This window comes from Balaenoptera borealis (assembly GCF_965194805.1).
Source record: "Balaenoptera borealis genome assembly, chromosome: 2".
NCBI classification, from domain to species: Eukaryota; Metazoa; Chordata; class Mammalia; order Artiodactyla; family Balaenopteridae; genus Balaenoptera; species Balaenoptera borealis.
In genome coordinates, this window is record NC_138867.1 from 874,393 (window position 1) to 888,737 (window position 14,345).

The following is a 14,345-nucleotide window of genomic DNA, read 5'->3' on the forward strand; positions in this document are numbered from 1 at the left end:
AGGAGATAAAAGGAAGAACAAAGGAACAAAGATAGGGCAAATAGAAATTTTATACCAAGATGATAGATTTAATCCAGCCATGTCAATAATTATATTAAATGTCATTAAGTGAATTTAACATTCCAAGTAAAATACAGAGATTGTCAGACTGGAAAAAAGGCAGGACCAACTAAATGCTGGTTATAAGAATTGCCCTTTAAATGCAAAGACAATCCAAAGACTGAAAGTAAAAGAATCAAAACAGATATACCATGTGGTCTGAGAAACGCAAAGCAAATGACAAGACACAAGTTTTTGCTTACTAATGAGCAGAAAAATAGACAGGTTAGTATTCAGAGCAGAGAGAGTTCAGTACGATAGACAAGGTGATGCTTTTCTCATTGTGGTGAAAATTGTAATGACCTCTCTGGAAAGCAGTTGTTTTAATATGTATGCAGAATCTTTAAATTGTCACGCACAGTTTGACTCAGAAAGTTTAGCCACAGCAAGTGATCTAAAATGCAAGTCCAGATTCATTCCCAATAATATGTGTTGCAATGTTACTTATAATAGTAAAAAACAGGTATACATATTAGGAGGAAGGTTAAATCAATAATGTATAAATATACACAGATTAAAATGTTTTAAAGAAATGTTTTTAAATGAGGTAATGATTGTGATATAATATTAAGCCAAAAAGAGGTTGTAAGTTTGTTTTATATCTGTGTTTTTTAACGTACATTTTAAAAACAAGCACAAGGGACTTCCCTGGTGGCACAGTGGTTAAGAATCTGCCTGCCAATGCAGGGGACACGGGTTCGATCCCTGGTCTGGGAAGATCCCACATGCCGCGGAGCAACTAAGCCTGTGCACCACAACTACTGAGCCTGCGCTCTAGAGCCTGTGAGCCACAACTACTGAGCCCACGTGCCACAACTACTGAAGCCCACGTGCCTAGAGCCCATGCTCCGCAACAAGAGAAGCCACCGCAACGAGAAGTCTGCTCGCCGCAACTAGAGAAGGCCCACACGCGGCAAGGAAGACCCAACGCAGCCAAAAATAAATAAATAAATAAATTTATAAAAACTAACTAAATAGATAAAAACAAGCACAAGAGGCCATGCAGTGACCTTAGCATGTTGTGCTGTTGAAGGCCTGTGAGTGTGGATACAGGGCAGTTCTGCTTGTTCTTCTTTCTTCACTTTGGAAACATCCCCTAATTAGCAAAATAGAAAGGAAACCTTAAAAACTTGGAGATAAGAGGTGATGTTCTAGTCTATGGCAGCTTTAACTGTCTGCTCAGGACCCGGGTGTGTAATTCTCAGCCCTGGCTGAAACATACAGACACTGACGAGGCAGCAAGTTGCGTGTGGCACCCAGACTCCATGCACAGAGCTCAGGCCAGGGACACATTGAAGAACACCTAGTCACCATCTGGGAAGTTGGTCAGTCGTCCTGAAATATGAACAAATATGTCCAGGTGCTTCTGGTGCCTGGTAATATGTTGTTGAGCGGACCACCTGGGGACCATCCTCTGCCACAGGGTCGGGGAGACAGGACCCCAACAGGCAGATAGTTGGGACAGTGTTCCATGGACACGCAGAGGGAAGCTTGTCCCCCTGTGCCCAGTCCGGCCCAGGAAGGTCGCCTGTCCCCTTGCCCAGGACAGCCTGGACAGTGGATGGTCTGCACGGGGCAACAGTATGTGAAGTTGTCAAGGACCCAGGGAAGCTCAGCTGTAGTTTTCACATTTAATCCACAGCCAGGTCCCTGTTCTGGCTTTTCCAAGGGACCAGAAAAGTTTTGTTTTGTTTTGTTTTTAGTCACCCAAGCAGGAAAGGAATGCTGAGATTTTTGGAATATTGTTAATAACTGATATGATGCGTCTATGATGATTGAAAACCTGCTATGATCTTGTGACGTGCAGGTTCCTGAACCGCTTTGTGAAAGCTCCTTATAAAGAAAGACTCTGTACTTGTTTTTAGCAGCTGAACTGTAGCTCTTAAACAGTGAAGCCCACCCACCTCCTTTTGAATAAAAAAGCTTTGGTTCTAACACCTCTTCACTGAAACACCTCAAACAACCTTTTTTTTATTTGTTTTGGGGTTTTTTTTTGGTTTTTTTTTTTTTTTTGGCTGCACCGCCCGGCTTGTGGGATCTTAGTTCCCTGATCAGGGACTGAACCGGGCCCTTGGCAGTGAGAGCATGGAGCCCTAACCACTGGACCGCCAGGGAATTCCCTCAAACAACCATTTAGAGAAGGTGTTGAAATGAGAGAAAGAAAGCTCCTTTTCAACCTGGAGTTTTCTCAGAACTGGAACTATTCAGAACATGACTATATTTATAGCATCTGTTGAATTTGGATTCCAGAGGAGTAGAAAGATTTAACAATCAAAACTATAGAGAGTTTGCCTTTCAGAACTGTGGTGGGTACGTGTCCGCTAACGGTGAGTGCAAAAAAATTACTGTCTGTTAAATGTTTTTTTAAATCTCGCAGTAACTAAGGCAAAAATAGGACCACAATTCATAGAAAGAGCAAAAGTACATGAGAATTTACAGAAAACAAGCATCAGAAAACTGTTGGCTTCACAATCACGTGATGTGAATTAAAACAACAATATTCCACAGCATACGTGTTAATTTAGGAAACAGTTTCTTGATGTAAAGCCTTACGCTGCTAATCAGCGGGCACGGTGATACCTTACTGTGATACCCTACTGCTGACAGTATGTCTCTTGATGACAAATTGGTCATATTGTCAAGAATCATAAAAGACATTCATAGCCTTTGATCCTGTAATCCTAATCCCGGAAAATGATAATTTAAAAGAAGAAGAATATCATGAAAATGATATCATGAACACGTTCCTTGCATTTTTGATTTACAATAGAAATCCATAGAAGCACTGTCGATTCTGACAATAGAGGATCCTTACGTAGCCATCAAGATGGCAACTGAGTAACAGAAGTGCTCGCTTAGGGTGACTGCTGACAAGAATACCAGATTCTGTCTACATTACTATTGCAGTTTAAATAACTAATAATAAACAGTGGATAAGGGCACAGAAAAGTTAAAAGTCTCTAGAGGTATATTAGGATGAGATTCTTTCTTCTTTTTCATTTTCTGTATTATTTAATTAGGGGTTGTGCAGTAAGTCAGTGCTGGAGTAGGGAAAGCTGCAAAAAAAATGCTGGAACTCAACCCAAACAGTAGAATGTGATCCCGTTTCAGAACCTGTATCTGCAGCTCTGGCATGTGGGCGTCCCACTGCTGTTCCCTAACAGCCTGACACCCTCACGCCCCACGGAGACACTGGCTCATCCATCCTGAAGTCGAAACCTTTTTTCTAGAGCAAGTTCTTCTCAAAGAGGTGGTTAAGGACTCACCCCGTAATCGACAGCTTGGTTGCAAACTCCAGTGACCCCTTCAAATAAGCAGAAAGGACGGCTGCTGTGGGTGGGAGCTTGCGTGACGTGGGTGCCCTAGATCAGTGCCCTCTCACCGTGGTCCCCACCCTGCAGTTCCAGAGGCCGTGCTCTGCCTGCGGGCTGCCCGTGGGTGCCGTGAGCTTAGACCAAGGGCTGCAGGGGCGAGAGGGTGAAAGCCCAGCCCCTGCCCAGGTGGGGCCGACCCCTGGGAGCGGCTCAGCCCACAGCCCCTGGGGTTGAGCCTGTGCCTGGGGTGGCTCCCCGCCCCCAGCTGTCCACCTCCCCCAGCCACCCAGGAAGAGCTGTACGAACGCGTTTCTAACTGCCCTGTCTTCAGTCCTGATCCCTTGGGTGTTCTGAGGTGCTGGGGGCCCCAGTCGCCCACCCTCCTGCTGGACAGAGACCAGGGGCTCTGACAGGTTCCACGTCAGCCGCTAATCTCCCTCCATCGCTCTCGTCCCAGGCCAGGTACGCGGGCCTCCTCTTCCTGCACGAAGGCTGGCCGCTGTGCATCCGTGAGAAGGTGGTGGTGCAGCTGGCGCCCCTGCGCGGAGTCAGCCTCAGGCCTGGGGACTTCTACCTGCAGATCGCTGTGGCGGCGGGGAGGCAGCCCGCCAGACTGGTCCTGAAACGCCTCTCCCGGCTTGGGCAAGGCTCGGAGGAAGTCGCTGTCCCTGAGACCATGTACGGCTGTGTCTTCACGGGACAGTTCCTGGAACTGGTGAATGGGGAGCAGAGCAGTGTCCCCTTGCAAAACTGCTTGCTGACCTCGGGCTCGGCGGTCTACCGCACCCCCTGGAACAACGTCACAGACCCTGTCTTTGTCGCCACCACCGGAACCAACCTGCGCAGCTGCCCCAGCCGTCCTGGGCCTCAGCAGCCGCCACCCGGCAGCGCCTCGGAGGCTGCAGCCCCGGCACCAACCGCGGCCAGCCCCGCTCCCCAGGGAGGCACGCCTTCCAAGCACAGCCCAACCCTGCCCCGCTGCGCCGGGCGTCCCAGCAGTGACCAGCCCCGCCGTCTCCCTTCCCCAGGAAGGGCTGAGTGCGAAAGCCCCAGGACCCTGTCCGGGAGTCCCAGTGGAGGCCTCACGGGGGTTGGCCCCTCAGAGCAGGACCCCTGGGAGTGTCCTGAGAGCCCTGAAGGACCAGGAGGGAGGCTGGACCCCACGGACAGCAAGGACGGCTCCAAGGCCCTCGCCTGCCACGCAGAGGGGGGCAGCCCGAGCTCCAGGAGGCGGCCGCCCAGGGCCCCAGCCAGTGTGGAGGCCAGACGCTGGTTCAGGAAGTCCTACGTGGAGGCCCTGCGGAACCCTATGCCCCTGGGCTCCAGCTCTGAGGACTCCATCGGGGACGAGGCCTGTGGCTCCCAGACCCACGGCCGCAGGGCCCGGGGGGCCAGGGCAGCGGCCAATCTCACCCAGAAAGAGATCCCTGGCCCTGGGGGAGACCCCCAGGAGATCCCGAGTCAAGAGAGTGGTCCAGGAGCTGCAGGGAGGACCCTTCCCAGGAGGTCTCGATCCTGGGATAGGTCCCTCAGAAGCTCCCGAGGTGACACCCGGCGGGCCTCCCAGCACTTAGCCAGCACCAGGCCCGGGGGTCTCCTGGGAGGACAAGCGGTGGGGACCAGAACCACAGGCTCCAGCTGTCCAGGCATGGTGGAGAGTCCCAGCTGCACAGGAGAGGAAGGTAAATGTCCACCCCCGCTGCCCCCACCCTACCCTCCCCTAACACTGCCCTCCCAACACTCCCCTCCCCCACACTCCCCTCCCACACTCCCCTCCCCCAACACTCCCCTCCCCCACACACTCCTCCCAACACTCCCCTCCCCCCATACTCCCCTCTCCCCACCCTCTCCTCCCCCACCCTCCCCTCCCCTAACACTCCCCTCCCCCACACTCCCCTCCCCACACTCCCCTCCCCCAACACTCCCTCCCCCACACTCCCCTCCCCCCACACTCCCCTCCCCCACACTCCCTTCCCCCAACACTCCCCTCCCCACACTCCCCTCCACACTCCCCTCCCCCACACTCCCCTCCCCCCCACACTCCCCTCCTCCTCCTCCTCCTCCCCTCTCCCACCTGTGACAATTGGTCTGGTCACTTGATTCAGTAGAAGCCTGTCTCCATGTCCATATCAACTGTTGAAAATGTTTACATGTATTCATTTCCGGGGCTGCCACAGCAAAGTACCACAGACTTCGTGGCTCCGAACAACAGAAAATTATCCACACATTTCTGGTCCTAAAGTCCAAGATCAAGGTGTCCCAGGGTCCCACTCCCTCCAGAGGCTCCAGGGGAGGGTCCTTCCTGCCTCTTCTGGCTACTGGAGCCCCAGGCATCCCTTGGCCAAATTCACTGCCCTTCACCCTGTGTCTCACTGTGTCTCCAGCCTCCCTCTCCTTTCTCTTGTAAAGACACCTATCATTCAATTTAGGGCCCACCGTAAACTTCACTAGTTCACTTCTGCAAAGAGCCTTTTCCAAATAATGTCACATTTGTGTGAGAGTGAAGCTTCCCTCTCTGAGGTGATGTGTGAGGGTGAAGCCCCCCTCTCTGAGGTGATGTGTGAGGGTGAAGCCCCCCTCTCTGAGGTGATGTGTGAGGGTGAAGCCCCCCTCTCTGAGGTGATGTGTGAGGGTGAAGCCCCCCTCTCTGAGGTGATGTGTGAGGGTGAAGCCCCCCTCTCTGAGGTGATGTGTGAGGGTGAAGCCCCCCTCTCTGAGGTGATGTGTGAGGGTGAAGGCTCCCTCTCTGAGGTGATGTGTGAGGGTGAAGCACCCCCTCTCTGAGGTGATGTGTGAGGGTGAAGCCCCCCCTCTCTGAGGTGAATCTGGAGGGAAGGCCCCGTTCTCTTTTGTGACAAGTGACTCGAGGACCCATCTCTGAGGAGATGTGTGAGGCCGAAGCCTTTCTCATTGAAGGGGTGTGTTTGGATGAGGACCCCCTCCCAGAGTTGATGCTGGAGGATGAGGCCCCCCTCGCAGAGGTGATACGTGCGTGGAGATCCCCTTTCTCAAGAGGTGTGTGAGGCGAGGAAGCTCTCTCTGAGGCACGTATCTGGCCAGGCCCCCACACTGAGGAGATGCGTGAGGGTGAAGCCTCCCTCTGTGGAGAGGTGTGTGAGGCAGCGACCACCTCTCTGAGGTGATGCTTGAGGTCGAGGCCCCCACACTGAGGAGATGCGTGAGGGTGAGGCCTCCCTCTGTGGAGAGCTGTGTGAGGCAGCGACCACCTCTCTGAGGTGATGCTTGAGGTCGAGGCTCCTCTCACTGAGGGGATGTGTGAGGGTGAAGCCTGCCTCTGTGGAGAGGTGTGTGAGGCAACGACCACCTCTCTGAGGTGATGCTTGAGGTCGAGGCTCCTCTCACTGAGGGGATTTGTGAGGGTGAAGCCTGCCTCTGTGGAGAGGTGTGTGAGGCAACGACTGCCTCTCTGAGGTGATGCTTGAGGTCGAGGCTCCTCTCACTGAGGAGATGTGTGAGGGTGAAGCCTGCCTCTGTGGAGAGGTGTGTGAGGCAGCGACCACCTCTCTGAGGTGATGCTTGAGGTCGAGGCTCCTCTCACTGAGGGGATGCGTGAGGGTGAGGCCTCCTCTCTGAGTTGATGTGTGAAGCAAGGACGCTTTCTCTGAGGGGACGAGTGAAAGCGAGGCCCCCTTCTGACATGATGGGTGAGGGAGAATCCCTTTTTCTGCGCAGCGTGGAGGGTAAGGACTCCCTCTCTGAGGTGATGTATGAGATCGAGGCCTCATTCTCTGGGGTGATGCAGAAGGTTGAGGTCACAATCCGTGACGTTATTCAGTATAAACTGTTTCTCCCTTGGGTGTTTTCTGGTTGTCAGGATCTGAGAACCTGTTTATTTATGTGATTTATTCATTACTCCTCAGGAAAAGCCTGACCTGCAGATGTGCTCACTGACCTTTCCCACCAGAAATGGGACAAGTTCACAGGTCTCCTGTTTTCTCCTTGCATTTGTAGCTGCCTTCAAACCAGAGAAATGCATTATCTTTGACCAGGTCTCTTTCCTTTGTGCAGCTGGCGTCTGTGCAGAGGGCAGCAGCTTCCGAGGAAGCAGCCCCATCCGGTGTTCAGACCTGCTTGCTGAGCCGCTGTGCCCCGAGGGTGAAGGGTGGACACCTGGCCCAGGAGACCTGCCCAGCCAGGCGCCCAGGCAGGAGCTGGAAATCGACCAGGAGCTACTGCAGTCCGGGGTGGTCACCCTCCCAGGTGAGCACGGCTGTCTTGCTGACAAAATACCGCGGGCCAGCAGCTCATGAACACCAGAGCTTTACTTCTCACAGTCCTGGGGGCTGGATGTCCACGCTCAAGGTGCAGCATGGCGGGTGCTGGTGAGGCCCCTCCTGGTTCATAGTCAGCACCTTTTCACCGTGTCCGCACATGGCAGGTGGGCCAGGGGTCTCTCTTTTATAAGGGCATTAAGCCCATTCATGTGGGCTCCACCCTCAGGACCAAAGCCCCTCCCAAAGGTCTCACTTCCAAATTCCATCAAATCAGGCATTGAGATTTCAACATCTGAATTCGGGTGGTTATGAACAGCCAGAGCATGGCGATGGCCCTCACCCTCCCAGGTGAGCTTGGCTGTCATCCGCCCAGGTGAACAGCAGGCTCTGCCCTCCCAACAGATCTCACATCTAAGCCAATAACTCAAATAGTGTTTGCGGGTCCTGGCTCCGTACTCCTCGAGCTTGAAGCCGCGGGTGTCCCTAGGGGCGCCACCCCCTTTCACGATGGCCCCCTGTTAGTTCACAGCCTCCTGGGACCTTCCTGGGTGGAACCTGAAATTGCCCACATACCCACAGAGGGCAGAGAGAGACCGAAGAAAGAGGCCACACTCCACATTGGCAGGTGGCAGGTAACTTATATACCAGGCTTGTATAGGGCGGCCTCAAGATTTCCACCCCGCCCGCCAGAATCTTAAAGTTTACCTGGAGGCCTTAACTGGGCTCAGTCACGTTACTCTCCGGTCGGTCTCAATGCCACACCATTATCTCAAAGGTGCGTCTTTAGGCAGGTTCTGGGAGCGAGGAGGGCAGAGGAGCACAGGGGCCTGGGTCCAGCTCGGGGGTCAACTGGCGGTCACATCCTCTCAATGACCTCTTCCAACACCTCTTTTTCTGCAGGAACCCGAGACCGTCAGGGAAGAGCGGTGGTGCAGGTCTGTACAAGGGGCCCACTCTGGTCCAGCGAACACACGTCCAGTGCTGAGCTAACCCGTCTGCTGAAGTACCTCCACACCATCCCCAGGTGGGACTGAGCCCGCCTCCAGTTTTCAGACCCTTTGAGGATAAAGCCCACTGAGGTGTAATCTCGGGTGGCTCCTGGGCTCTGCTGTCTGGCGCGTCACTGCTGCAGGTCCCGTCTCCCACCTCCCCCTCCTTCCGGGCCCTCCTGCCCGGGCTCTCACGTGCCGTCCCCCACGCACCCCTTCCCTCCCGTGCGCCTGGACGCCTCTCCTCCGAATGCAGGCCTGAATTCTGCATTGCTCTTCATTGCTCAATACTTGCTTTAAGCATTATTTATCTCATGTTTTCTGCTCCACCTCTTTCTAAAAAAGATTTGAAGTGACCTTGATTAAAGACACGAGCTGATACAAACAGAATGTTTAGTATAACCAGGTGAAGAAATCATACAAATAGGAGGTACCTGGTACCAGAAAGCAGAGAAGACTGACTGCTACTAGGCCTTGTGTCATCACTGGGCCTCCGGGCAGCCAGCAGCACATGTGCCAGGAAGAAAGTGCACCAGCCCCTCCAGAGCCGCATCTTCCTGGTGTGGAATTCCAGGGGACCTTGCCTCCTGCGCCCTACGCAAGGAAGCAGACATGCTTGGGTGACCCTCTCCAGGGCTCTCCACGGACCAAGGACAGAGATGGGGGTGGACGGAGAACTGGAGTCAAGGACAGTTAAAGCGCCATTGTTTGGGGCCCCTCCCTCCCATCAGGTGCAGACAGGCTTTGGGCTCCCTCACGGCCATCAGACCAAGAGCCTCCACGGTGCTGGGTGGACGCAGCCCCAGGGCTCAGTCCTAAGGGCAACGACCCAGGTTTGAATCCCGGCCCCGAATCCCAGCCCTGCCCTTGGCTGGAGTCGGTAGTGTGCCGTGATGAAGGGATGTCTCATGGGTGTGCTAGAGGGGCTAGAAATAATCTCTGTGCAGTCCCTAGGGTGAAGTCACGTGACCTCATGTGAGAGCATGCTGGGTGACTCACCGCCACGTGTGAGCGCGTGTGGGAACACACTACCTGGTGTGCCCTCACGTGACATGGGAGCGGTCCCTGGTACAGGATCACCTGTGACCTCATGCTCGTTTGTGGAGTATTGACTTTCTGTTGAAATTTTTTCTAAGTGGCACGGGTACAGTCAGTGTGGGAACACATAGGCAGGAAAGGACTTAAAAGTACTGCATTCCCCCAGGCTCCTTCGCGGAGCGAGGCTCCCAGTTATTTGCAGGGCCTACTTTTACTGCCCTGAGCCTAGGATTTCAAACTTATCTTTCAGCACAGATTTCAAAATATAATGAAACGACTCTGAAAAAAATTAGTTTCATCCTTGCACTAGTTCATACTCTATACGCCTCAGGTAAACACCTTCAAAGCCCTAGAATAATGACATTTTCTGTTTACCAGAAGCTTTCCTTTGACCACTGCAGGGAGGTCCTAATTGACCAGGGCCCCCCACTGCTGTGGAGTGTGTGGGACCGGGGCTGAGCTGGGTGTCCAGACCCCTGCTTCTTCCACTTCGCCGCAGGCGGTGCAGACAGCCCGCCGCTGCTCACCGGCTCATGAAGACCTGGGAGAAAAACGTTTCTGAAGACTTAGAGGAACTTGTTCTGGAGCCCGAAGGTGTGGCTGGTTATTCCCCCACAAGGGCTGTAGCTGTGAGCGTCCTGATGGAGAGCGGCACCGGGAGAAGCCACATGCCCTCAGCTCTTGGAAAGGGGCACCTGAGATGCCGCCTCTTTGGGAGGAGCGCCCGGGAGAGTCTCATCATCGGTTCCCGCGGGCGTGTTACAAGGAGCCCCGCGTTCCTGTGAGTTTGCCTCGTGAAAGGACTGCCATCAAACTCTTAGATACACAGAACCTTAAACTCGGAAAGGATCTTGGCTGTCGTCCATGCACCCTCCTGCGCCATACAGGAATCCACCCATCCATCCTGCCATCCACACTTACCTGGGAATACAAAAGGGAACAGCAGAAGTTCCTGCCCTGATGGAGACACACACGTGAACCGGAATTATCGCAGCTCCCAGGGTGAGACAAGCCCACAGTGCCGAAAGGGACTTCCCAGACATACTGTGCCCTGGAGTGGGGAGAGGGTTTGCGGACAAGAGGGGGAGCAAGGGCACACACAAGGCCTGGAGCAGTCGGGCGCTTTCTGAGGACAGAAGACGCTGTGAAGACAGCAGGCCCCCCCGGGCCGAAGACCATGGCGTGTGGCAGGCCGAGCGGCCGGCAGCTTCAGGAAGACAGTTCTGAGGCTTCCGCAGAAATGCAGACCCAGACATCCAGGGCAGGTCTGCACAGCGGCCTGGGGTGGACCAGGGACCCCAAGGGGCCAGACGGGGGGCCTGGAGGCCGCCGGCCGGTGGGAGTGAGGGCGCAGCAGAGGAGTCAAGGGGTCCAGAGCAGGGGCAGGCAGAAGAGGAGCGGATCTGGTCTGGGGTTCCAGTTGGCACCAATGTGGATGCAGGAATGAGCAAAGGGATCTGTCTCAGCCGCTCAGGACCAGGGCCCAGCAGCCGTCTGACCCTGGGAACAGCCCCCAGGAAGGGCGGGGCTGTCCTGCCAGCTGCCAAGTGGGTGACGTCGTAGAGGAGCGCGTGTGAGTCACTGAGCACGACCGCCCCTGTGGTCCTGATGCGGCCACTTGCTGGGCTCTGGGGCCGCGATTGATTTGGCAGATGATGGGAAGCCCCAGGGCCGGGGGTGCCAGGGAAGGGAGGCCCACGGCGACAGAGCGACATCCAGCCGTCCCTGCTGGAGGCCACCGGCCTGACCGGCAGGGTGGACACGAGACCCTCCGAGGAAATGGAGCATCTCGCCCAGCTCGTGGCAGCACTGACCAGGCCCCGTGTGGCCAGGCAGGTGGGCACCGAGAAGCCCCTGAGCAGAGACATAGCGTCCACCTGCCTGCTCCCACCTGGGCCTCGAGGAGCAGGCGGCACCGGGCGCGTCAGCTTGGGCTCCACAGCCCCGCTTCTGTCCTCGTACCTGGCCCCCCCCAAGAAACACCCTTTAAAATGTTCTTTAGCAGTTGTACCCCAAATTGAGCACACCTGACTAGGGGGCGAACGGGAACATGGCACTAAAACCGTGCAGCTCTGCCAGCCTAGTGTAAGCCGGCATCGGTCCCGGGCTCAGTGCGGCTGCGTGTGCATCTAGAGACCAGCGTCCAGACAGGCAGCTGAGTTAGAATACTCGCTGACCCTGGAAGCTACAGCAGAAGGCGGTTCCCAGGGACACTGACAGCTCTGAAGAGTGAACGTACCGACTTGTCCCGGCCTGTTATTCTTTCCTGTTGAATCTGGAACCGAAGCTTCTGGTCACACGCACAATACAGACAACGGGGTTTTCCAAAGCACGTGGCGAGATTTTTAGTTTCAGGGTGCTCTGCAGTCCTGCATCGACCCAAACAGACGAACTAGTCCAAAGACTCCCAGGAGCCTCTGGCTCCTGGATGAAGGCCCTGCTTCCCTCTCCCGGAGCTGCAGCTGGGTGGGTGTCGGCGGGCAGGAGAGAGGAAGCAGACCTCCCCACCACTGGCCCACCACAGTGAGTCCCGGTTGCCCCACCTCCAACTGAGAAGCCGCTGATTCCTCAGGAAGCGGAAGGTCGACGTGTGTCAAGTCAAGAGTCCCGAAATCGTAGAGCCAAGAGCATCTGGGTGGGGACGCGTCTCATGGAGAGACAGGGAAACTCGTTCTGGACGAGATTTAACACCTCCTGTCTTTCTTTCTCCAGGAAGGAGGTGCGGGAGCTGGGGCTGGTCATCCTGGTGGACGCACGCAAGAGCCTGGCCGCCCCCGCCCTCTCCCGGGCCCTGGCAGCCCTGCAGGTGAGCAGGTGGGTCCTGTCCTGGGGCTCCGAGCTTCTCCAGGCGCAGGGGGTCAGCAGCCGCCGCCTCCCTCGTGTGAATCTGGAGACGTGGGGAGGGGCCTGAGCTTAGAGGTGCAAGGAACAGAGCAAGTTCCTGCTCCTGCCCCCTCCCAGTCTCGCTGCAGACCTTCAAGTCCAGCTGGCCAGGGTCAGCCGTGCAGACGTTCTGGTTTGTGCTCTGACTCAGCAGGAACGGTGATGACGTCCCTTCACAGCGTATCCGTGTCTACTGTCCGACTAAATCCGGGTGCAGGGTAGATAGTCACCCTCCCAGACAGGAATGGAGGCCTGCAGGGGCGGCCGCCACTCACGGTGGGGTGTGGGCCCTGGACCTTGGGTGGCCAGGAGTCCTGGAGCCCTCTGGGACGGGGTCAAGGCCGGTGGTCTAGCGGTGGCCTCAGGAAGCCCCAAGCCTGGGTTCCAGGTCATGAGTAGAATCCAGGGAGTCCCTGGAACGGAGAGAGGCACCACTGGATGTTTCAGGGACCCAGGGCCAGACGGGAGCCTGAGAACATTCAGTGTCCCTCAGACATGTGTACACAGGGCTCCTGTGTGCCAAGCGCTGTGCTGGGGTCCGGGCTCTCAGGCACCTGGAAGCCTCCACCAGCTCCCTGAGCTAAAACCGTTTCCTCTGTTCCATCTCTAACGGTGCAGCACTGGCCACTGTTCTCACCCAGGCGCCTACATTTTAGGGACGCCAAACAGAAATTCTTTCAAGGAAAGATTTAGTGACTGAGGTTGGAGCAAGTCTGATAGCTGGAGAGCAGGGTCTGGGGAAAGGAAAGAGGGACCCAGCAGACAGGCTCTGCGCGGGGCGGGGGCTGGGGGAGGCCAGGCCGGAGAGGCTTGGGGAGAGGATCCAAACTTCCAGGCGAGAGGAGAGGCGGGCACACCGTGCTGTATGCCATGCCGCGAGCTGTACCGCGTGTGTGTTGTGTGCGGGACGGAGCAGAGCAGGGCCAGACAGCCAGGAAGACGCAGATGCACGTCTGCACACTCTGCGGGCGTTTCCTAAAGCGGGAGGACTGGGGCAGCTCTGCTCCTTTGGCATCCGATGGGAACGTGAATATCAGCAACCATGAAGAGCCCATGGAAAATCAGGGGTCCAGCCTCAGGCAGAGATGAGTGAGCCCTTCACAGAAAGTCTGCCGCGCTTCCCCACCCTAGCTGTTGACCTGAGTTCTAGGCAGATCGGACCTGGCCACTTACCGGTTTCCCCAGCATTTCTTTTTGTACAGACTTCCCTTAAATCCTGGGCCACTCAGGTCCCATGGGGGAGACAGACCTGAGAGAGGTGGTCCCTGACCACCCACGCAACTCCCAGAGCAGAAGCTAGGAGCTGGGAAAAACGTCAGCTACATCTGGGACTTTTTATCACACGCGAATAGTCTAAGGAGCTTCATGATGGGGTTACGAGAGGAAATCGAATTCTTTTCCATGTCTGGACAAAACTATTCCACAAAGCTGGCTTTCAGACTGCCCTGAGGGCCTTGCAGAGAAAGCTGGCCTGCAGACCCCTGCCCTGTTTTTGGCTCAGCTGACAGCAAGATTTCTGATCCAAATGAGAGGAATGGAAATGAGCTGGAATTTAAGGATCATGTGTCCATTTTCAATTTAAGTTTTGAGGGATGTATAAAAGTAGTTAAATATTTTTACAAAGGGCAAAAAATTTCAGCTGTTCTTCATATCTACCTCAAGTAAGTATACTTCAAATTTGTTAAATTATTAAGGTTCAGATACCATAGAAAGCTTTCCATTTTGAAAAGGGAAGAGTGATTTTTTTCCCTTTTGGTGGAAGAAAACCCTGAGAATTTGCTCATCCC

The 14,345-nt window shown here is 55.0% G+C and overlaps 1 protein-coding gene across 1 annotated transcript in view; it reads left to right on the forward strand.

Annotated features, from left to right (window-relative positions):
- PLEKHG4B (pleckstrin homology and RhoGEF domain containing G4B) overlaps positions 1–14,345 on the forward strand; it is a 72,793-nt gene that overhangs the window by 35,343 nt on the left and 23,105 nt on the right. Inside the window, 4 exon segments of the mRNA XM_082379616.1 lie at positions 3,871–5,095; positions 7,443–7,634; positions 8,549–8,672; positions 12,388–12,481. Of these exon segments, the coding sequence (XP_082235742.1) occupies positions 3,871–5,095; positions 7,443–7,634; positions 8,549–8,672; positions 12,388–12,481 (1,635 nt within the window).